The 25579-nt window shown below is 43.7% G+C and overlaps 1 protein-coding gene across 3 annotated transcripts in view; it reads right to left on the reverse strand.

Moving 5' to 3' along the window:
• Nucleotides 1-25579, reverse strand: part of PPP1R1A (protein phosphatase 1 regulatory inhibitor subunit 1A) — a 112257-nt gene that overhangs the window by 39585 nt on the left and 47093 nt on the right. For all 3 annotated transcript variants that reach the window (XM_087710640.1, XM_087710639.1, XM_087710638.1), the window contains exon 2: nt 17517-17577. In XM_087710640.1, the coding sequence (XP_087566766.1) occupies nt 17517-17577 (61 nt within the window). The remainder of the gene's footprint in view (nt 1-17516; nt 17578-25579) is intronic.

Genomic DNA, 25579 nt, shown 5'->3' on the forward strand with positions numbered 1-25579 from the left:
AATCAATACCCAGAGGTGCAGAAATTAACACTTAGACCAGGAATCAAGAAGTAACCAATTAAGTTACTATCAACAGCAGACAAACAAGCTAAAAGTAAACAACAGATTAAGCAAGGAACTACCAACATCACCCCCATCAAAACTGACAAAGTAAACCACTAGCATATAAAAATAAGAGCAAACCACTCTTTGAGGGGGTTGCAGTGGTGGGATTCATTTTTTTTTACTACCAGTTATGTGGGCGTGGCTTGGTGTGCATGGCATGGCTTGGTGGGCGTGGCAGGGGAAGGATACTGTAAAATCTCAATTCCCTCCCCATTCCAGGGGAAGGTTACTGCAAAATCCCCATTTCCCTCCCGATCAGCTGGGACTCAGGAAGTAGAGAATAGATGGGGGCAGGGCCAGGCAGTGATGGTATTTACTGGTTCTCCGAACTACTCAAAATTTCCGCTACCGGTTCTCCAGAACTAGTCAGAACCTGCTGAATGCCACCTCTGGGTCGTTGGAGATGAGCTTGCTTGTTTTCTCACAGATGGTTCATTACTCAAACTAGGTAACACCATGTCAACCCTGAGTTACAAATATTTTCCTTTATTAAAACCACTCTCTATTAGCACTGGTGATGTTATCTAGTTTGGTAATAAAATCTCCGCAAGAAAACCACCAAACTCAGAGAGCACTAAGGAGCCCACAACTTAGAATTGGTCAATTTGCTAGAGTTTGACACATGGTGAAGGAATAGCTCTTCACCTTGAATGATTTTAAAAAAAATTAAGGCCAAATGAAGTACATTTTAGCATTCTAAAGATATAGGCTGATCCTTTGGCTGAACTTTTATCAGGGGTAGGTTTCTCGCCCCGTTCCAACCAGTTCGGTTGGAACGGGGCCGGTGGCATCCTCGTGCACGGTGCACGCATGCATACTAGCGTCTGCGCGACGCTCCAGCTGCTCCTGGAGGATCGCGCAGGCGCTGTATGCGTCCTGCGCATGCGTGGAAGCGCAGAACTCGTCAAAACCGGGTAAGGACCGCGGGCGGGTGCACCCTTCGCCGTTCCCGGAAGTTACTTACTTCCGGGTTTGCCGACCAACCGGTTCGCAGGGACCACCGCGAACCGGTTGAAACCCACCCCTGACTTTTATGTATTATTTCTGAGAAACTTTGGGAGAACTGGTAAAATAGATGACTAGAAAAGAGCATATATTATTCCTATTTGTAAAAAGGGAAAAGAGATGACCCAGTAAGCTTCAAACCAAATAGACAATGATACCAGGGAAGGGTGTACAATAGGTCTCTTTAGGGAGCATCTTAAAATAATAAGTTAATAAACAGCAGAAAGCAAGAAATTGTTAAGAATAAATTCTGCTGATTACCTTTATCTCATCGTTTGATCAGCCAGCATCACTAATAGACATAATTCAAAAATTGTATTCAAATGATGCACATTACAGATAATACTCAACTTATGACTGGTTGCTTAGCAACTGTTCAAAGTTATAATGGACCCTGAAAAAGTAATGTGCGACTCACATTCAATGGCTATAGATCCCAAAGTCACAGAACCTTATTTTGTGTGCTTGGCAACCAACCTACATTTATTATCATCCTATCATCATGTCATTATAATTTATGATGTTCTTGCTGGAAATCGGCATTTACTTCCAGTTTCCAGCAAAAAATCCACCCCATAGTGAAAACTGGTTTACTTAAAAGCCACAGGGTTCACATAAAGACCACTGCAAAAAAGTTTGTAAAATGGGTCAGTCGTGATGACCCACATAATGATCGTCACAATTTGATTGTAATTATGGGCTCAATCACAGCTGTTATTTAAGGACCCCCCTGTAATGCTTTCTCATTTCATATATCAAGATATATTGTTTAGTGCCACAAAAATCAGTGCTGAGTCTTTTGGTCTTCAGTATGTTCCTTAATGATTTGGATGGAAAGGTAAAGGTGAATACTATCAAGCTTTCAGGTGACATAACATTAGGAAACATAAATTAATACTCTAAAAGGGTTCTAGGCCAATGTTGGCAAACCTTTTCGGCACCAAGTGCATGCTTGCGTGGGGGAGTGGGGGAGAGGGGAAATGCCAGAAACCGGAAGAGCAGCTCCCCGGGGCCCACATGCGAGAGTGCCAGAAATTGGAAGAGCAGTTCCCCAGCGTGCATGCGCGCGCTGGGAAGCTGAGCTTCTGGTTGCCGGCATGCACATGTGCATCGGTTACCTGGTCTTCCGGTTTCTGATGTGCATGCATGCACGAAGACCCAGAAGAGCAACGGGCAACAGCTGGTGTGCCTGGAGAAATGGCTCTGCGTGCCATTTCTGGCAGTGTGTCATAGGTTTTGCCATCACGGTTCTAGGCCCTTCACTTGAGCAAGAATTCACAGAAATGTGAACATATCTTCAGAGAAAGGATCAGGGCAGTAGCAACTAAATCCCATGAAGGGGGACTAAAGGATCTGGATATAACACAATAACAGAGTCAGAAGGGACCTTGGAGATCTTCTACTTGAACCCCCTACTCAAGCAGGAAATCTTTTACGTTTATCCTTGTTTGAAGATGATCAAAAGCAACATAAAAGCAAAAATATGTCCAAAATGTGTCTTTAAAAAAGAAGACTGAAACCTATTCTCTCAGAGGGCAAGACGCCAAATAACAGATTTAAATTCAGATAACTCCCCAATAGATACTTGGCTGTAACACTAAAAAAAATTGACATGGGTGCATCTAATATGAGCTGGAGATTGCCAACTCAGCAACCTTAACCACTATGCTGGATTTAGATCACCTTTAACCATTAAACTGAGATTAGATGTACAAGATGCCAACTCCCCACCACTGTTTCCGGATATACTGTAGCTCCCAACATGACAGTGGTGGGTTTCAAAAAATTTTCGAACCTACTCTGTGGGTGTGGCCTCCTTTGTGGGAGTGGCTTGCCGGCCATGTGACCTGGTGGGAGTGGCTTACCGGCCATGTGTTCTCGTTCTCTCTCTCTCTCTCTCCTTCCTTTTGTCTCTCTGTCCCTTTTTCCTTTTTTTCTTTCATCTCTCTCTCTTTTTCTTTCTTTCTTTTTTTATTTCTTTCTTCCTTTCTTTCTCTTTCTCTCGCTGTGTGAGTGTGTGTGTGTGTGTGTCAGTGGTGGGTTTCAAAATTTTTTGGAACCTCTTCTGTAGGTGTGGCCTGCTTTTTGGATCTACTGGTGGAACCTCTTCTAACCGGTTCGGTAGATTTGACCAACCGGTTCTACCGAACTGGTGCGAACTGGTAGGAACCCCCCTCTGCAACATGAGAAACTTAAGGTGACTTGAAAATAGATTTTTAGATTCTTATCATTCTGACAGATTGACAGAAGTATGACGTCAGGTATCTTAGCCCACACTTTGATGCTAAAGTTAGAGCTTTCTTGTCATCTAACAATTGCAGATTTCGCCCAAAAGCTCTTTCCGCTTTTCAGCCACTATCATTCCTCCTCACGATGGGTTCCCATTCCCAGGGCTGGGAATGATGGTAATTTTTAAACCTACAGTTCTGGAGGGTGCTTGTTTGGGAAAAGATGATCTGTGATGTCGAAAACTACCAAAAGAAGCAACCAAGATTCCCCTTCCCCTTATAAACTCCAGAATTGTACCACCTAGTGTGATTGTTATCTTACCCCATAGCCACAGATTTTCGGGAGACCAGAGCCTTCAGAAATGATTAAAACCGCTAGACTGCTACATGCTCAGCTAGTTTTTCTAGGTAAGGAAATGACAGAGAGATCACTTCAGTTAAAAGATTAAATGCCCAGATCTAAATGCAACCTGGAATCAAACCACTGGGGAAAGGTAGGTGTGAGCAGGTGGCGGAGGAATTATTCTGCAGTCTGAGCATCAAGCGATTTACTTATCATGCTGGCACTGTTCCAAAATTCCATTTGAAAGTCAGAGCTGTCTGAGGATAAAAATATATCTACAGTCAGGTTTCCTCTTAGGAGAGATATTTTTTTTTAATCCATTAGTCTTAACTTTACTCCCACCTCTTCTCTTCTATGCTGCATAATTGCAGGTGTCTTCCTTTGGCAAGGGGTTTGGAATCTTGTGGAATCAAAAGGCGCAAATGGGCCATAAAGCAGATCAACGGCCCCCAACATTTTAGGGATCGGGGACTGGTTCCATGGAGAGAGGTTTTTCTGCAGATCGGAGGTTACAACGGTACTGGAAATAGTGACATGACTATTTTTCCCATTTACGACCATTGCCGCATTCCCATGATCACTTGATCAAAATTCAGATGCTTGGCAACTGATTCATGGTTATGACTATATGCAGTGTCCCAGGGTTATGTGATCACTTTTTGCAACCTTCCGACAAGCAAAGTCAATGTGGAAGTCAGATTCACTTAACAGCTGTGTTACTAACTTAACAACTACAGTGATTCATTTAACATCCATGGCAACGTAAGGTCGTAAAATGGCACAAAATTCATTTAACAACTGTCTCAGCAACAAAGGTTTTGGCTCAATTGTAGTCGTAAATCAAGGACTACCTGTATTAGAATGTACATTACAGTGATTGGTTTTACTTCAGAGCACGAGAGATAATTTAGCCCCGGTGGCATAGTGGTCAGAATGCAGCATTACAGGCTAATTCTACCCACTGTCAGGAGTTCGATTCTGACTGGCTCAAGGTTGACTCAAACTTCCATCCTTATGAGATCGGTAAAATGGGGACCCAGATTATTGGGGGCAATACGCTGACTCTTTAAACTGCTTAGAAAATGTTGTAAAGCAGGGGTGTCGAACACGATTTCATTGAGGGCCACATCAGGATTGTGTTTGACTGGGGGGCGGGGTGGGGGGCCAGGTGAGGTGTGACCAGCTCAATGTCGTTCGGCCAGCCCGAGCTTCGTTTTAGGCTGTGATGGCCTCCTGCAGCCCTCTGCTAGTAATAACAGAGCTCGGGGAGACTGTGTGCGGTCTGCCTGGACTCCATTTTCAGCTGCAACAGCCTCCTGCAGCCCTCTGCCAGCGAAAATGGAGCACGCACACCCTCCCAAGCTCCATTTTTGCTGGCAGAGGGCTGCAGGAGGCTGTTGCGGCTGAAAACTGACCCACTGAGGGTTGCGTGTGCCCTCCTGAATTCTGTTTTTGCTGGCAGAGACACTGTTTGCCGGTCCTTTCCTGTTTTCAGGGCGGCCCTGCAGGCCATATCTAAGCACTCCATGGGCCAGATCCAGTCCATGGGCCTTGAGTTTGACACCCCTGCTGTAAAGCATTATGAAGCAGTATATAAATGCTATTGCTATTGTTTATTAAGCAAGGGTCAGAGATGGGTAGGAAACTTATTTCAGCAGGAATCAGCTTCAGGTGGTATCCAGAACACTGCAATCCCATAATGAAGGGGAGACAGAATTGAGGAGACTGTAGCCCCATCGACTTTCTCCACTCTCTCCTTGTTACTTCTCATCTATCCACGGAAGTTCTTGCTCCTTCCTAATAAAATACATCTGCAACTGCAGTGACTGGAAGACAGAAGATTTCCATGCAAGGAGATTTGAGAGAGGAAGGGAGGGAGACAGATTAAAGATTCTTTTCCATTGTGTTTCTGAAAGGATATTAGGGTGACTAAAGAAAGGGAACAATTATTGTAAAATAAGCGGAACTCACCTGTCAGCTCTAGGGAATAAAGCTTAGCCATGGGATAAAAGGATGTTAATTTATGCAGTCGGAAGGATGGTTTTTTTTGTTTTTTTTTTAAAGTTGAATAGCAATAACTTCTGCTGAATGCAAACCCTTTGAGCCCATTTTTCCTTCCAGTATGGAAAGGCAACTATGGACACAATCTAAGCTGGGCTGATGATCCATCAGCAATGCAAATGATTTTTTCCCTTATTGACATTTCCATTTTCTCTCCTGGAGCTTTTGAAGGAATGGCTACCCCCGCTTTCTTCGAAGCTGAATTCTAATATGTCAGTTGCCAAGTGTCCAAATTTTGATCACGTGACTGTGGGGATGCTTCAATGGTCGTAAGTGTGAAAAATTGGTCACAAGTCCCTTTTTTTACTGCTGTCCTAACTTTGAATGGTTACTAAATGAACTGTTGTAAATCGAGGACCACCTGTGTTACATAACTTAAAAGCCGTAAGGATATATCACAAGCCTTGTCTCATTTAGACCAGTGGCCCTCAACCTTTTGGGCACCAAGGAGCGGTCCCAGACGGGGCATGGTTTTGCATGCTGCCTGCATCCCGATTCCCACGGATGGGGCTTCGCTTGCTTGCGTGGCCCGGTTGCTGGCATGCCATGGATTGCTGCTGATCCATGGACCAGGTTTTGGGGACCCCTGATGTAGGTTACTGTGTACCCAAGACAAGCTGCACATGATAACTTGTCCCTTGAAAAGACCATAGGGGAAACCCTAAGCCCCTCAGTCATATTGAGAATGCGAGTGTAAGTGCTTCTTTAGTGAGGCACTGATTAACTGCACACACACTCTAGTTGACAATATTTTCTAGGAATTGAAAAAGTATATGCTCACAGGATAGAGGATTAAAAAAAAAAACCAAAGAAGGAAATTACATAAGATGCTGAAATTAGATAGTTTTAATGAGATGGGTTTCTTGTGATCTTTAATGAGATGTAATGAGATTTATAACCCTTTGTTGTAAATCTTTTATCTTTTTAAGGTTGGCAGAATTGAGATGCTCTCTTTTTTCCTTTGCTGTAATGTTTAAATGTTCTTTCCAGAGTTTCAGAGAGCTTCCTTCGCTTCTGCTGTTGACTCCAAGCACATTAGGAAAGGGTGAAGAGCATTCATTTCTGTGCTGCAGCTTTGATTTACATGGCTATTATAACACTAGTAACAGTACACATCTTTTTACTTATAAATATGAGCAAGAAATAGCAATAGTAGTAGACTTATATACCGCTTCATAGGGCTTTCAGCCCTCTCTAAGCGGTTTACAGAGAGTCAGCATATTGCCCCCAACAATCCGGGTCCTCATTTTACCCACCTCGGAAGGATGGAAGGCTGAGTCAACCCTGAGCCGGTGAGATTTGAACCGCTGAACTGTTGATCTAGCAGTAGCCTGCAGTGCTGCATTTAACCACTGCGCCACCTCGGCTCAGTGGTTTCTCCTTTCTATGACTCTTAAAAGAAAAGATGGTTAGGATTTTCTTTTGTGCATTAGTGGGATGACAAAAACATATATTAGAGTTTTCCTTGTAGGAGAATTTTTTTTAAAATGTTGCTTTATACGCTTTGGACATACATACACAATCTGAATGCATGTATGAATCATGTTGAGGACAGTCGTAAAATGGATCACCCATTATGATCTTTTTTATGGTGGGCATTACGTGAATGCAGTCCCTGTAAAATGACTACTCACTCTTTAAGTGTTCATTGGTCCCTAGGTTAAGTGTTATTAATTGTTCAGCATGAGTTGGTTTTGCTGAAAACCAGAAACATAGTAAAATGAGGTCATCTGATGTTGGGATGCTACCATTGGCTGTGAATGCAGGCTGGTTGCCAAGTTCCCAAAATGCAGTCATGTTACTCATGTATGTGTGTGTAGGGGTGGGTGGGGGCTGGCTATTGGAACTTCGTAATCAGGTCGTAAGTATCCTGGAGAGGTCCAGCATAAATTTCAACGGTCCCCAAGCAACTGGTCATTGGTCAAGGATTACCCGTATATAACACTGTTCTGCCCCCCACCTTGTTCGTTCAGAAACGAAAGCCAAACAAAGCTTGCAAAGGAATGTCTTTATCAGTCCCGGCTCAAGCTGGCTGCGAGCCCAAAATAAACAGATAAAAGGTTCTGGCAAAAAGTCTTCACTCCAACTAATACCAAACAGAATTACATAAATCAAGACACTTATCTAAATGCTTTCTCAATGGTTACACACGAACGGAGAACGTTGACTTCTGCAACCAGGGCGTGGCACCATCAGTCTTTTTATCCACAGAAGACCCTAACGAGCAACAGCTGCTTGTTATCACCTCCTATGAGTCCTCAATTGTTCCTTATGTCAGTCAGCTCTTCTCCTACGTGCATCCTGAAACAACTCACAGGAGGGTTCTTTGTCAGCCTCTCTTGTCTCCTCCCCACTGATCCAAGACTCAGTCATTACCTGGGGACCAACTAGTCTCTCTGGGCCCTGCTCGGAGTCAGACCCCTGTCCAGAGCCCTCCGCCTCGTCCAAGCATGACACATAGGGCCCCTCGCTGTCAGAGTCTGATAGCAACTCCAAAGGCTCCAGCCGAGCCACAACACAACACTATACACATTTGTTCCTGTAGTCTTAGTGTATGAGCCTTTCAGTCAGTATTGAGTCTGGGCAAATACATGGCCGTACAATTTTCTTGGCAAAATTTCAAATGGTTTGCCATTACCTTTTTCCTAAGGCTGAAAGAGAATGACTGGCCCAAAGTCATGCCACATATTTCATGCCTATGTGAGTGCTAAGAATTCACCATTTCCCAAATTTAGTTTTCTATGTTCTAATTCTATTATAGTCTTCTATTCTATTCTATCCTAGTCTTCTAGAATTCTTGTCTTCTTTCTTTAAGCGTACACTAAACTCGTTCTATTTTGTAGCATTTACATGTATATTATTAAAACATCTTTAAGAATGCCAAAATATATCGCCTTATTTCTTATTTGATTCTCATGAAGGATTATAGATGGACCTTTGATGGAGCAGCTCAGTTCATGGGGCTACTTAATTATATTGCAGAAGCAAACAGGTCATCCCAATTCACCTCAGGAAAAAAAAAAATTGGATGGCCTTGAATTGCTTTGGTACTTTCTTGGTACCACTCCTCCTTTTGTACCATAAGGTCCTCCAATAGGAGGAGGCCAGGGACGTGCAGTCAGGGGAGGCAGGGGAGGTAGAGCCTCACTACTGTCATCATGAAAAGAAAAAAAATGTAAAAGGAAAAAGGCTGAGGTAGTTGCTGCCAGAGTCACCATGGATGACTCTGCTTAGTGCTTAACTGTTTAAAAAAGCCTCTAAAAAAGTGCCCTTTACAGGAAGCGGCAGGAGAAAAAGGTTCCTCATCTAGTCTGACTTTATGATCACTCGAGCAGAGCTAAGCAAGGGTTAAAAGCCAAAAAATTCCTGACGTAGATGAGGCACGTTGTTCTCCTGCCTCCTGTAGAGGGCGTTTTTTTTAGAGGCTTTTTTAAACAGTTAAGCAGAGTCATCCACACGGTGACTCTGGTAGCAACTAACTGACCTCAGCTCTTGCCTTTTTCCTTTTACATATTTTTTTTCTTTTCATGATGGCAGGCAAGAGCAGAGTTGAAATCCTCTCTGAAACAGCTGGAAAAGGTACGTGGTCGGAGGGAGGGGGACGAATTCAAACTTCATCCTCCTGGTGCAACTTTGTGTGTGTGTGTGTGTGTGTGTGTGTGTGTGTGTGTGTGTGTTTGAGAGAGGGAGGAAGGAGGAAAAAGGGGAAGGGAGAAGAAAAAGAAAAAGAAAGAAGGAAACTTATTTAGCAAAGGAGAAAAACAAATGCTGTCGCTTTAAATCAGAATTGAGCATGCCTGGCTGTGGAATTCTGGGAGTTGAAGTCCACAAGTCTAAAAAAATTGCTGCCTCACCAGCCATAAAACTCACCGCATGTCACTGGAGGAGACCAATGGCCCTACTCCAATATGTCCCAAGGTGCTTTTCAAAAAGCCACTGGGCGTCATTGTTTTTTTCCCTTTGAAAACATTTTGTTTCTCATCCAAGAAGCTTCTTCAGTTCTCTGAAGAATTGAAGAAACTTCTTGAATTCTCATTCTCAGCTAAAGGTTTTCAAGGGAAAAAAAAAAAACCAAGGAAATCCAGTTGCCTTTAAAAAGCATCTTTGGGACAATCATGACCTGGATGACTGAGAATCTCCATAGACACTCCTAAAGGTAAAGGAAAAGGTTTCCCTGCACTTGTGTGCTAGTCGTTCCCGGCTCTAGGGGGCGGTGCTCAGCTCCATTTCAAAGCCAAAGAGCCAGCGCTGTCCTAAGATATCTCCGTGGTGGTGTGGCTGGCATGACTAAATGCCAAAGGCACACGGAGCACTGTTACCTTCGCACCAAAGTAATCCCTATTTTTCTACTTGGATTTTTTAGGTGCTTTCGAACTGATAGGTTGACAGAAGCTGGGACAAGTAACAGGAGCTCATGCCATTATGTGGCATTAGGGATTCGAACTGCTGAACTGTCGACTTTCTGATCAACAAGCTCAGCCTCTTATCCACTGAGCCACTGCATCCCCTTAGACACTCCTACTCCACTATTAACTTTCCTCTGGAGCTGGTGAGCGGTTGGGGAAGTCCAGCAGCACAAAAATAGCTTTTCTAGCCTGTTCTCCTTCTTAGTCCACACGTGCCATGTGAAACGACTCTTCCTGCTTGTCACTGACTCTCTCAGCCACTTGGCATCTGGGAAGCAACGTCAAAGAGCTTAGTGGTACAAAAGGAGCTTTTCTGACTGCTTGTTTCTCTCAAGCACGTGAGCGAGTCTAAGGATTTCCAGGAGCCCTAGGAAGCCCCTTTTGTACCATAAGAGGCTGTCTTTTCCTGTGCCCACCGTGTGATTGCCAGCAAGCCACACTGAAGCTGCCATCTGCGAGACACCTTGGCATCTGCTGAGGGCTCTGGCTAACTGCCTCTGGCTTGGGTATTTTGGATTCCCTACCACAATCTACACTGATACTGCCCAGCTTAGCTTCCAAGGAAGTGCTTTGTTCCAGGTTGAATCTAACTGGTACTTCGATTAAGTGTATGTGAGGTTTATGTACTCCTGAAGGACTAATTCAATCTGAAACTCATTGAGTCAGAAAATACAGAGCCAATTTCAAGAGCACGGGGATTTCCCTCTCCCTTTTCTGTTTCTTTACACGTAGTAATTCTCACACATTCGGAAGAGCATTATCACAAATGCAGCCTAGAAGTGGTGGACACACCAAGGGAATTAAAGATCCTTCTATTGCATCTTTGTCCCATAAAGTATATTCTTTACCCATCTATTCCTCTCAAGCAAGTCTAATGAATATGTATCAGGTAAATAATTGCCCGATCCCAGATAATTAAGATAATTACTTGTTGCATTCAGCCGATAAGAATAGAAGAAGCTCTAGAGAACCAAGAAATTTGTAGGAGAATATCTTACAGGAGGTTTTTTGGAAAATTAGCTTTTTCATGGTGGGAGCTGCTAAACATAACAATTCCTGTCATGTTGAAACAAAAGATTTCTTCTTCCCCCTTCACCCAAACTCCTTCCAGTTTTATCCTTACCCTTTCTCAAATCTTTCCTCCCATTGTGACTATCCTTTCCTTGCACTCCCTCTCTATTCAATTGTCTTCTTCTGTTGTTCTGTTCCTATTGAAAAAGGGAGAAGAATAGGTGTGTGTGTACACATGTGTCTCTGCATGTGAGAATGGTTTGCCTGAGAGAAGATTGGAGACACATCCAGGTCAGCATAAATTAATTTTATAAATGGGGTAAGTTGTTGTTCAAAATTGTTATTTTTCATTAATATTTTTAATTCATCAATCTACCTGTCTGTCCCTCCCCCTCTCTTACAGTATTAATTATCTGGCCCTACCCTTTTTTTTGTCTTGGGACGCAGTGGCTCAGTGGCTTAGAATCTGAGCATGTCGATCAGAAGGTCGGCAGTTCAGCGGTTCGAATCCCTAGTGCTGCATAACAGAGTGAGCTCCCGTTACTTGTCCCAGCTTCTGCCAACCTAGCAGTTCAAAAGCATGTAAAAATGCAAGTAGAAAAACTAGGAACCACCTTTGATGGGAAGATAACAGCGTTCTGTGCGCCTTTGGCGTTTAGTCATGCCAATCACATGACTACGGAGACGTCTTCGGACAGCATTGGCTTTTTGGCTTTGAAATGAAGATGAGCACTGCCCCCTAGAGTTGGGAATGAATAGTACATATATGCAAGAGGAACATTTATCTTTACCCTTTTTTGAAGTGTCACATTAGACAGATGCATAGAAATACAAATATATTTGTTTAAAGGAAATATAGTTTTTGGTGCAGGTAATCTTCAGGATCACTTTCAGCTAGTTGCCAATCCCAGGATGACAAAGTAGGGAAGCCAGGATGACAAAGTAGGGAAGCCAAATGCTATACAGCAACGGAGCCTGCGTTTCTGATATTTTCCTATCTACTGATGTTGGAGGATAGTCTTATATTTAGAGTTATCTTTCCATGGATAATACTGATTTCCAAAAGAAGCTAATGGGATTTGATAGTTCATTGAACAGAATTGCTAATTTCCTACTTTGGTGCACCAATCATTGGAGACAAGCTGCAATCCACTCTGCCGCACTAATTAGCTTAGAGGATATAGGTAAGTAAAGCGCAGGGGTGGGTGGGCGGGCCATCTAATCATCGGAGTGAACTGGTTCACTCTCAGCTCATCGTCGGAGCTATCAGTTCAGCCGAACCAGTCCGAACTGGCTGAATCCCACTCCTGCTCTACTAACAGTGAAACCTTGTGGCACAGTTTTACTTGAACAAGTAAACAAGTCTTATTTATGAATTCGTGGAAAATAATTATTACTTAGATACTGAGTTCTTCTAAATTGTGGGATTAAAGTGTAAATATCTCTTAGCTCTTAAAATCTCAACATTTTTTGAAGCATCTTAATTTTACTTTTGGAGATCAACACGCCTTGAATTCCTAGGCATTTTCTAGGAATATTTTGCCAATGTGCCCATCTGCTATGAAAGGTTCCTAAATGTTCAGACAGATGGAGAGAGATGTACAGGTCATTAAAAGGCAGGCAATTACAGGGGCTGCAAGTCTTTTAAAGGGCCGATGCATCTGTTCGAGATTGACCGGACAGGAAAATGAGTGTCCAGATACTGAGGACATTTTCTTGCAATAATTTCCTTAAATTGGGAGCAGGATGGGTAATCATGTTTGGCTGTATCATTAAGCAACCATCAAACGAAGGATTTTCATGCAACTCATTTTATAAACCAAACCATGGGCAGAAATAATCAGAAACTGAGAGGACCTCTTTGCTGATACCACAGACAGAGAAAAGAAAATCTCATCAGCTGGAGAAGAGATGTTGCAAAAATAAAAGCTACAACCAATGTTGCGTCATGCCCATAGGTTGGATGGACTAGGATTAAAATGGCACGGGTGAGCAAGGATGATCCAGAGACAAAAGAACTAGGCCCAAACTGTCCTGGTAAACTCCCCCCCCCCCTACAATTGATTCTCTAACTGAAACATTGGCAAATTGGGAAGGTGGGTGGGTGGGGGGTTTGCTGAAAAATGTACTTAGGTGAATATTCACTACTTTTCCAATCTCAACAAATCGCTAAGGTCCCTTCTTTGCTATTTCTCTTTCCAACTCTCTTCAAATTTACATTAATGAAACCTGTCAGTCAATTAAAAATCCAAATAGGCATGACATAAATTCCATTTGCTGCATTGCCAATCTTAGTTTCAGAAAGATGGCCCTGGAGGGGGGAAAAAAGAGGAAAAGTAAGGATAAGAGAACTCCCATCTCCGACCTATTTTTTTTCCCTAATCTATAAGCCTGAGGGTAGATCTTATCATTTTTATAACCAGTTTTTTTAAATAACTAAACTTTCATAACATAGAACAGAACAGAACAGAATTCTTTACTGGCCAAGTGTGATTGGACACACAAGGAATTTGTCTTTGGTGCAGATGTTCTCAGTGCACATAAAAGAAAAGATACATTCGTCACAGATCATAAGGTACAATACTGAATGATAGTCATAGGGTACAAATAAGCAATCATATCATACTCAGAAACAATCAATATAAATCGTAAGGATACAAGCAACAAAGTTACAGTCATAGTCATAAATGGGAGGATTAACAAATTAATTAACAAATTGAGACCCCAATAAAACTTAACTTCCAGCTAGCTACTGACCAACTACCCAGTGCCTGCTCTACCAACATCCTGGCTCCAATGCCCGGTGGGAGAAATCCACCATCACAGCTTTCCTGAAGGCCAGCTGGGTAGGGGACCATCCATATTCCCAGGGTGTTCTTTAAGGCATGTACTAAGACCAAAAAAAGGGCACATTTCCAAGACCCCACCAGATGACACTGCTTCATTGAAGAGACATGAAACATGTCCATCCTGCTACTTTGAGCAATACAGACAGAAAACTTCAGGAATAGCCAGTTTTGCTAACAACCAGGGCATTAACGTTGTCAGCCAGCACCTACTCAGAACCTTATTGTGAGGCAGTGCATCTCAAACAGCAGTGCTGTTACATGGATGCATTGAGGTGTGCGCACTTCTGCCTATACTACTGTATTGTGGACCAGCTGCAACTTCTGAATACTCTTCAAGGGCTGCCCCATGTAAAGCATGTTACAACAGTCCATTTGGGAGGTGACTCTACATCTTTAGAGTTCCCTCATAGTGCATTGGTGAGGCGGGAGGGGGGCACTGTGGCTTCCTCACACTCCAATCTCAGGAGAGATTGCCTTCTCAGGATGTCACAGGTTGGCTGGACTATTCTCAGGCATTGTGTCCCCCGGCTGGGAAACTATGCTGTTGGCTGCAGACATCAAGATAGCTAAACAATTAGTGTGTCGTCTCCTCACTCTTTGTTCTCTTGTCCAATTGTTCATATCCTCCATTGCCCATTCAGATATCTGGTAATACAGATTAATAGAGTTGAAAGGGACCTTGTAGGTCATCTAGTCCAACCCCCCCATCCAAGCAGGAGACCCTTCACCATTTCTGACCGGTCTCTTTTGAAAGCTTCCAGTGATGAAGCTCCCACAACTTCTAAAAGGCAACTTTTGATCCATTGGCTAATTGTTCTCACTGTTAGAAAAGTTCTTATTTCCAGGTGGAATCTCTCCTTGTTCAATTTCCATCCATTACTTCTTGTCTGGCCTTCAGGTGCTTTGGAAATTAGCTTGACCCACTCCTCTCTGTGGCAGCCCCTCCAATATTAGAACACTGCTATCATGTCTCCCCTGGTCCTTCTCTTCACTAGACTAGCCATGCCCAGTTCCTGGTAATCCCAAACCAGAGGTTGCATCTCTCCTTTTCCTAGCCCCATAACTCAATCCCTTTCTTTGTTCAAAAATGATCAAGAGTCTCAGATAAAATGAAAGGGTTGGAGAAAATTTGTCTCTGTACCTGACCTGGAGCATGAATTTTGTACTTGTGAAGATGTAGCGATCTCAGATGAATAAATGTGTACCTCGTGTTTGGGAGGAAATCCTGACAGTTTGGAATAACATAAATACAAGCTGACTTCACAACAACCTCGTTTAAGCCATTTACCAATATCAGCATCCTGGCTTTCTTTTCATCCTAGATCCCACCAAAAGCAGGATATGTGAAATTCAAACCATTTTGCACACTAAACCAAAATAGCATGGGTGGGGAATGCTGAGCAAAATAGATTAGTTTCCAAATTGGGATACATTTATAAAAACAATTTGCCCTAAATACTTGACTTAATGTTTGTTTTCTAACAGACTCTGAATGTTAACTCTTTTGGTGTCATTCCGGGCAAATACCAAGGTTACCAAAATGTGGGGCTTATCCTCCGCCCGTATCGCCATAGTATCCTTTCCTGCAGACCCACTTCTCTGTATACTATAGGGCAGCAGACCCTCCCTCCATAACCGGCACATACAATCTTCTACAATACCTAGGAATGATGTTGTCAACTACTCCACAATGTTGTGGGAGATTTATGTTTAAAAAACATGGCTTGCAACCACACATTGTCTGGTTAAAACATCCCGGAGAAACAAACCCCAACACAGATATCACAGAAATCCTGTTTCTCTTGAGCTGCTCCACATCAGCCAAATTAGAGGGGACAATCTGTGCTGCTTGCAAAAGCACCTGTTAAAGAGACGGATTTCAGGACTCGGCCTTTTAGGTAGTAGGTGGAATTTGTTATAATGGAGAAAATAATTCCAATAGTAAATAGATTGGATTACAATTCCCACCATTTCTAGATTCTGGTCACAGTGCATGGATATCAGAGTCTCACCCACGTAAGGTGCTACAGTTTTGTTACTCTTAGGTTTGGACTGAAGACAATCTATGAATCTTGTCAAGTGTTTTGAAAGTTGTATTGGGGTGGATGGGTGTCAAAGGCCTTGTCCATGATAAAAGTTACATTTTCTTATACCCACGTGTGTTTTTATTCATTACTTCAATCTCTTCTTCTTATCCCTCTTATTCAAACTTAAATCCGATAATTTGAATTTATTCACTGAAAACCAGGAGCAGTACAGGAAGGGAATGGGAAGCTGGTCAAATGCCCCCCCCACTCCCAGTCTCAATTGTGCATTCATGAACTAAAGCAGGACTGAACAGCCATTATTTACCATCAATCATTCTCTGTTGTCTATTTTTTGCACTGCAAAAAGCAATAGAAAAAACCCTGATCGACAGCAAAGGTTTCAGCAAAAAATTATTTTTTGGAGTAGAAATACCTGACTGGCTCTTAATCCTTAGAGAGTTTCAGCAATAGCAGAAATAGTCTCTTGAAACAATCAGAATGGATGGTATTATGTGAAGCCTCCATATATATCTCTTTCCTCAGAGGTCAGATAAGATGCCTCCATAGTACAATAATGAGCAACATTTTAAGGACAGGTATGGGCAAGAGAGGTGGCCAGCCAGATGTTGATCATGGTCATCTAGATGTTACTAGTTCTAGATTTTGAGATATTACAGGTTGACCTCAATTTACAACCACAATTGACCCAAAAAATCTTGTTGCTGTGAAAGTGTTATTAAGTGAATTCTCCCCCATTTTACAACCTTTCTTGCTGCAGTTAAGTGAATCACATGGTTGATAAGTGAATCTGGCATCCCCATTGGCTTGGCATGTCAGAAGGTTGCAAAGTGGGGGGAATCACATGCCCATTGGACATTGCAACCGTCATAAATATGAGCCAGTTGCCAAAAATCTGAATTTTGATCACATGACTATGGGGATGTTGCAATGGTCATAAGAATGGTCATAAGTGCAAAAAATGGTCATTGGTTACTTTTTTCTGTGCCGTTGTAACTTCGAATGGCACTAAAATGGTTGTAAGTTGAGGACTATGCTGTTTCCCTGAAAATAAGACCTCCCCAGATAATAAGCCCACCCCAAAAATATTGCAACACAGCAGCAGCCATGAGATGACCATGCTTGCCACCTCCTGCACCTCAGAAATAATAAGACCTCCCCGAAAATAAGGCCAAGTGCTTATTTCAAGGGTCAAAAAAAATAAGACCTTGTCTTATTTTCGGGGAAAGACAGTACCTGTATTAGCTCTAGGTATTGAGCAATATTGGCTGCAGCTGCTGAAAAGATATTTCAGTAATACCTGGAGGGCTACAGGTCTCTCCCATCCCTGATTCAAAGCCTTTGCCGTCTCCCGTACAACTATTCTAATTCTTTCCAGGACCTACGGAATAGCAGCAGGCGATTCCAGGGAATCAGAGGGGGGGGGCAATTTGCATTTAATCAAGTCATGCATCTGCTCTCACCGGGTGATGATTGGTCGCTGCTCAAGACCAACGTGGCAGGAGTTGGACGACGCCTTCGGATCTGTAGGCAAAGAGAGATTAATTACAGTAACTGCTTGTAAGGAACTTATTCCAAATGTCCAAAAAACCGCAGGCAGAAGAGAGAGACTGTTATTTCTCAGCAACTCCAAAGGCAGTTCATTATGATAGATGGCACACTAGAGATAGGCAACACCACCAATGCTTTTGCAGAGATGTTTTTTAGACTGTCATTTAAACAAAACACATCAAAGGTAAAGTACTATGAGAATGGAGTTATCTCTGACTGGGAATCTGATGGACGTGTTGAACCGCTATTTCATTATTCCTGTCCATAAAGGCAATAGGGATGGAAAATAGACATCAAAGACATCTGGGTAACCATATGCCCCACCCGTTTTGCTGGTGGCGTTCTTTTCCAATTATTTGACAGTGGAGTAGAAAAAGCTTAATAGAACTATCATCACCACGGAGGACCACAAATATAATTAAACAGAATCATTTTGAGCAAACTAGGTTGGACAAAATAATCCTTTCTCACAAAGGTGAGATTTAATCCTTGGGAACATGATATTATCCCTTTGAGATAGTCCAGGCAGGGAAGCAGATCACGAGTTATCAATACTACTTTTATTGTAAATTTACAGTAACAGCAACCTGCAATTCTGAAAGCACTTTACTTTCCAAAGCTCTAAGGGAGGGTTGCTTCTGAGATGTTTTCTTCACCCTCATTTGGGACTCAGATTTTTCTTATCTGACTATTGCCTAGGCCTGTTTTGGTGAACCTATGGCACAAGTGCCAGAGGTGGCACACAGAGCCCTCTGTATGGGCAAATGCACCATCGCCAGCTGCTCTTCTGGTTTCTGGCACGCACATGCGCGAGGGTCAGCTGGTCTGCGCATGCACCGAAAATCTAAAGACCAGCTGGCAGTGCACATGCATGCATTGATCACCTGATTTTTGGATTTCCGGTGCAGCGCACATGTGCGCATGGACACACATACACACACACACATTCCAGTTTGGCCACCTGGTGCCAAAAAAGTTCGCCATCCCTGGCCTAGGCTGTGGTTCTTCCTCCTTTCTCCCAAGGTTATTTTTGCCTCCATCACAAAACATTTACATTTCAACACTTCTTCTTAGATTACAACTACCTCCAATCTTCAGACAGCCCAGCGGTGCTGTCACCCTCATATCCCTTAAGGAAGACCCCATGTTTGAAGCCCTTCTTCCTCTCACTCAATTCAGCCACCTTGGGGGTGATGAAGCAGGAGGTGTATCAGTTGCCGTTATTGAGATAATACCTCTGATTGAGCTGAAGAAAAAAGTTCTGGATAGAATAGCTAAGAACTCCCTAGTTAAGCAAATTGTGAGTATCGGGCAGTGATGACCATAGCATGACCATGCTTTCTTCAAAAATAAAGAATGTTACTTTTTCGTAATTAATTTTCTGTCTTGCGGAATTACTGGAGAAAAGGTGCTGCTAAGAATCCCTCTGACCAGTTTCTAACACATCCCAGTTGTGTTAAAGTTTGTCTAGTCTGTGTGTGGCTGGGACCCTCTCCAACGTCCTTCAAGGACTAGGGAAAAGCATCTCTTTCGATTCCAACCTGAGAAATCAGTAAATGTGCTTTGCACTTCTTTCCAATTTTAAGTGCTTTCAGCTCGATATTGTTTAAATCCGTAACCGCTGCGTTTAGCTGTTATTTTAAGCCTCGGGTTTCTAGCTGCTGTGAATCATTTTGGTTTATTATTGGGTGTGTTTGCTGTATTGGATATACTACATTTTTTTAAAAAATAAACACAGAGCATTTCATTAACATCAATGGCCATCCATGGAATATATCCACACACACCCAGCCATAACTGGGACAGCAGAAATCCTTTTTGATAGTGGCCCCGCTTCTACCATATTCCCAGGGTGACCTTTTTTATATTTCAAACATCTATGCAGATATTTTGATTTGATCTTTTCTTAAAGCGCTGTGGCTGAGGCTACATTGATGCTATGCCCCAAATGTACTACTGGACTGAAATGTTTATTGTTTCATGGTTTGTTCACTGTGTATATTTTTAGCCTCCACCGTTTCCTTTTTTAGGAAGCTGCTGCACAGACATTCGGTGCAGTCTTACCTGCAACCAAATATCCGAAGGAGGATGGCAGAGGAAGGAGGGGAGGGGGACGATGAAGTCTTTGCTGCCAAAAAGCCGCCCATCTTTTATGGGATGCGTGATCCACAGGCAGGGATGGTATAAAAATATGGGGCATACATGCAATTAATTGATGAAATATTCATAGCTCCATCCCTCTCCCCCTCCTCCTATTTCCCACATAGCCACATCTATTTTTCATGCAGCTCTCTTCATCTCAACCAGACTAACTGCAGAAAACCTCATGCCAAAAATATAGTTCATCCTGCTTTCAGTCTTCAACTAGTCCCGTTTTTCTCGCTGGGGAGGCTGATGGGCTGAAATTGAGGTGAGACAGTTTCCACTTGGGTTTCACTGCTGCTGCTTTTGGGTGGGGGGGCATAAAGGCTTCCATATTCCAATGGAAAGGGGTGCCTAACTTCTCCCATTTTGAAGCTATGGGTGCTTAAGGGTCTTCTAAGTTGAGGCGGGGAACTATGGCCCCTATGACTTGTGGACTTCGACTCCCAGAATTCCTGAGCTAGCCATGCTCAGGAATTCTGGGAGTTGAAGTCCGCAAATCATAAAGGGGCCATACTCCCCCACCCCTGCTCTAAGCTTTTCCAAACATTAGGCTTCAACTGGTTATGGACCCTTACCCAGAGCAATGATCTTAAGTTCTTCCTGAAAACAAAAAAAGGACTGGTAATTGGAGTATAAGCTACTAGAGTTATATGACCTGCATGTCCTCCAAGCCAAAGGATCCCTCCCTGTTTGATCATGGAAAACTGAACAACAGATGTCAGGGTGACATTCATTTCCCCCCTCCCTTCTGTGGGTACAGCAGGTTGTCCTTACTATTGGCAGAAAATAGCTATTTGGCACTGGAAAGGAAGCAAAAGAATCAAATGGCAGCCAACACAGGGGAGATCCTTCCCGGGGCAGCTTTTCCATTAAGGAAGGATTTCCAGCTGGCAGGAGGTGCTTATTACCATATTTTTGGGGAGGGGGACAGGCTCCCCCCACTAGGGGCTCAGCACACGTAGAGCAGCCTCTGTTGTGTAATGATGTTTGGACAGATTTTGTTTAGGTAGCTGCTGCCTTTGGAGGGATCCCCAGCCGCCAGCTGTTATCCTCATTGTTAACAGGCAGTGGGTGATGCTTTCAGCTAGATTATGCTAGCCACTAGAGTCCCTTGGTACAGAGTAGAACAACGGCTCCAGGGGTGGGTTTCTCGCCCCGTTCCAACCGGTTCGCTTGGAACGGTGCCGGCGGCGTCCTCGTGCACGCATGCGTACTAGCGTCTGCGTGACGCTCCAGCTGCTCCTGGAGGATTGCGCAGGCGCTGTATACATCCTGCGCATGTGTAGAAGCGCAGAACTCGTCAAAACTGGGTAAGGACCACGGGCGGGCGGGCGCACCCTTCGCCATTCCCGGAAGTTACTTACTTCCGGGTTCGCCGACTAACCGGTTCGCAGGGACCGCCACGAACCGGTTGAAACCCACCCCTGAACGGCTCCTATTCGGAAGAGCCACTGCTCATGCTCCCATGCAGGGACCTTGTTGGGCTGTACCCCTGAAAGCCTTAGTTAAAAATGCAGATATCAGTTAAAAATGCAGGTGTTAATTAAAGATAAAGCCAAAAAGAAATACTATTCTGTCATACCCTATTGCAGGGGTGTCAAACTCAATTTCATTGAGGACCACATCAGGGTTGTGTTTGACCTCAGAGGGGGGCAGGGGGGGAATGGCAGGGATGGGATGGGTTTGGCCCGGGTGGCCGTGACCAGCTCAATGTCACTCGTCAAGGCTGTTTTTGCCCGCGACGGCCTCTGGCAGCCCTCTGCCAGCAGAAACAGAGCCTGGGAAGGCCGCACGCAGCCTGCCTGGGCTTCATTTTTGGCTATCATGGCCTCCTCAGGGTCCACTTTTGCTGGCAGAGGGCTGCAGGAGGCTGTTGTGGCTGAAAACGGAGCCTGGGAGAGCCACGCATGGCCGTCCCGAGCTCCGTTTTCACTCGCAGAGGCACCACGGGCTGGTACTTCCCTATTTCCGGGGTGACCCTGTGAGCTAAATCTAAGCCATATTCAGAATTTGGAGAGTCCGGGTAAGCAAATGTCTCACGTTTCTGCAATATAGAGATAGGAGAGCTGTCCCTACTTTAGAGGGTTGTTGTTGTAACAATACAGAGGATCTTTTGAATTTAATCTGCTGCTATGTCTCACGTTAAGACTGAGATGGGGCGCCATAGGGAGAATGAAAGAAAATGCACTCACAGGGACTTCCATGCCTCTTGTTCCTGTCCTGGGCACCACTCTCAAAAAGATTCCTCCAAATGATCAAGAAAATTTTTGAATAGTGAATCACTGAATTGTAAGGAGATTGCCCGGAGAGAGGGGGAAAAAAGAGCACTGACTTTGCTCTACTTAGATTAGTTCTGATTCAAGCTAGTCTCTGCATAAAGGAAAATACATGGGGTTGGGGGATGGGGGAGAACGATTAATTATAGGCAAATGCACATCAACAAAAAGGGATTTGGGGAAGCCAAACTGTCCTGCTTTGCTGAGCTTCTCCATCAACATCCCTCATGACCCAAACCTCTCTTACGTTTATGTCTTCAATGTGTACATTTTGTTTATGCATGTAAGAGTGAGAACAACAATTCCTTTTAAACTTTTGCTTTCAGTGACTACACAGGACCAGCCAAGGTTAGTGAGAAGAGGCCCTGAACACCCAAAAGCTCTATCATTTTATTATTAGGCCTGTAAGCAGACTGATCAATCAAGCTAAAGCTTTGCCAATCCATTACACTGAAAAGGGGGCATCTTTAATTGTTATTGTAAGCTTATCCAAAGTTTAATCGCAGTTTTAATCATCCTCCCTGAACTGATTGAAAATCAAGGTACCATTATGAGACTATCCCCTAACTTAAATAGCATGATCTTATAGTTATAGTTATAGTTTATTGGTCTTGTATGCCACCCACTCCCGAAGGACTCCAGGCGCCTTACAATAAAAAGGGGAAGGGAATAAATAGACAAAACAACAATTTAAAATACACAACATTCATAGTTACCGTGGGGCTGGATACTTCAACAGCCCCCCGGCCTGCCAGAGCAGCCAGGACTTAGCGGCTTTGCGGAAGGCCGGGAGGGTAGTAAGGGTCCGGATCTCCACGGGGAGATCGTTCCAGAGGGCTGGAGCTGCAACAGAGAAGGCTCTCCCCCGGGGGGTCGCCAGCCGACATTGGCTGGCAGATGGGATTCGGAGAAGGCCTAGTCTGTGCGATCGGTCTTTGGGAGGTAATTGGCAGGAGGCGGTCTCTCAGGTACCCAGGTCCGATGCCATGTAGGGCTATATAAGTAACGACTAGCACCTTGAAGCGAGTCCAGAGACTAATGGGTAGCCAGTGCAGCTCGCGGAGGATAGGTGTAACGTGGGTGTACCTGGGTGCACCCACAATCGCTCGCACGGCTGCGTTCTGGACTAGCTGAAGTCTTCGAACACTCTTCAAGGGCAGCCCCATGTAGAGCCATCTTGAAGAACCTCCCCCCGGAAAAAAAATCTAGAGTTACCTGAAACCCTTTCTGTACATTATTCTCTCATAGTGAGATGCTTCCTGGTGGTCCCATAAGGATTACAGCTGATATTTTTACAAAATTATTTGTGCTATTGTGTAACACATATCTTACAGGTGTCAATGTTTCTTGTAATTGAATCAGAATGGTTAAGGGCTGATTTTTTTTTTTAAATAGATAGATGAGGCATTTTTTTTTACATTGATGTTTTTTTACATTCATTATATTCATGTAATTGGACGGTTTTATTAATTACACGAACCTCTTTGAAAATTCAAACTGGAGCATGAAAGAAATAGAAAAAAGAACCACGCTTTGTAAAATGTGAGATGGAAGATAAAAGAGATAAATGAAAAGAGAGAGAATTAAATCAAAAGTGGGCTCTTCAAATATCAAGCACAATAAACTAGATGATTGAAGGGGTGAAGGGCTATTGCCAACAGTTTGCAAGGACAACCAGAGAAAGAAAGACAAGAGAGGAATTTAATGGGTTAATTGTGATTACAGAAAACCCTCTCCACCTCTCAGCCATGTGGAGTTCAGAGGTTGATAGGCATGCCTCCTGCAGTACCAAATGTTGAAGTAGATTCATATGAGCAGAGAAAAGCAATTAGATAGCTTGGAATGGTGGTGAGCTATTTAGTGCCTGGCTAGGCAGCAACCAGCATTTTCCACTAGTATTTGAAACCTAGGAGCCAGTGAAGGAGTTGCAAAAAAAAAAAAAAAGGGAAGTCACCTGTTTGATTAACTAGTGCCAATCGTAACATGAGCTGCTGACTCTTTCAAAGCCAGCTAGTGTTAGGGTTAACTTTCAAAAAAAGAAGAAAGAAAGAAATAGCAATAGCAGTTAGACTTATATACCGCTTCATAGGGCTTTCAGCCCTCTCTAAGGGGTTTACAGAGTCAGCATATTGCCCCCAACAATCCGGGTCCTCATTTTACCCACCTCGGAAGGATGGAAGGCTGAGTCAACCTTGAGCCGGTGAGATTTGAACCGCCAAACTGCAGATAGCAGTCAGCTGAAGTGGCCTGCAGTACTGCACTCTACCCACTGCGCCACCTCGGCTCTAAAAGAAAAAGATTGCAATAGCCTAGCATGCAATAACCAAATGTCCGAACGCCCATGTTCAGAATGAATGAAAAATTACCAGTCATAAGTCAGCCTGGTAGAATGTGTCAGGAGGAGCTCAGGCGTGGGTCAGGGGAAAATGGGTGTAGCACAGAGGTGGTATTCAGCAGGTTCTGACCAGTTCTGGAGAACTGGTAGCCGAAATTTTGAGTAGTTCGGAGAACTGATAAATACCACTTCTGACTGGCCCCGCCCCCATCTATTCTCTGCCTCCTGAGTCCCAACTGATTGGGAGGAAAGGGGGATTTTGCAGTGACCTTCCCTTGCCACGTCCACCAAGCCACACCCACCAAGCCACGCCCACCGAACCGGTAGTAAAACTTTTTGAATCCCACCACTGGCCTAGCAAGCAGAAAAAAAGTTTAGCTATTCTTTACTTTTTAATTCACCAGTTGTTTCTCTTTCCCCATCTACCACTCCAGACCTAACATTGCTATTAACATTGCTCAGCTTCGTTTTAACCTATTTAAAAATCAGCAGCAGCTGAATTGCAGATGCTGCACAAACATTCTAAGGCCATGAACTAAGAGATCTTCAAAGCGATGGCTGTATGTAGCATGCGACAGACATACTAGCAATCTTGCAGTACTTTGAGGGCTAACAGGTTGCTTATGATAGAACTGGAGACATTAATGAGCCGTAAGGTGGTGCAGTGGTTAGGGTGCAGTACTGCAGGCCACTTCAGCTGACTGTTATCTGCAGTTCAGCGGTTCAACTCTCACCGGCTCAAGGTTGACTCAGCCTTCCATCCTTCCGAGGTGGGTGAAATGAGGACCCAGACTGTGGGGGCGATATGCTGACTCTGTAAACCGCTTAGAGAGGGCTGAAAGCCCTATGAAGCGGTATATAAATCTAACTGCTATTGCTATTGCTATTATTATTTTTTGGTTTAAATAAAAACAGTTAGGACCTACCTTTCCCAGGGATAACTAAATTTGCACAAAATCTCTCCTAATCTCCACGAAACCTGACTCTCTAAGAGCATGCCATAAAGCAGAGGTGTCAAACTCGCTGTGTTAGATTGTCATCACATATTATTTTGTGATGTTCGCCCCATTCGCGGAGCTGGAGTGGGCCTGGCCTGCATGTGACACATCTGGCCTGCGGACCGCCAGTTTGGCACCCCTATGCCTAAAGTGTGAAATAAGTGCTAGGCTTGTAGATGAATGGGGACCAAGCTTGCTCTATGCAAGTCCTAAAGTTATTA

The sequence above is a fragment of the Thamnophis sirtalis genome, unplaced genomic scaffold, assembly GCF_051295495.1.
Source record: "Thamnophis sirtalis isolate CommonGarterSnake01/CBP01778 unplaced genomic scaffold, rThaSir2_p1.2 scaffold_3, whole genome shotgun sequence".
In the NCBI taxonomy this organism is placed as follows: Eukaryota; Metazoa; Chordata; class Lepidosauria; order Squamata; family Natricidae; genus Thamnophis; species Thamnophis sirtalis.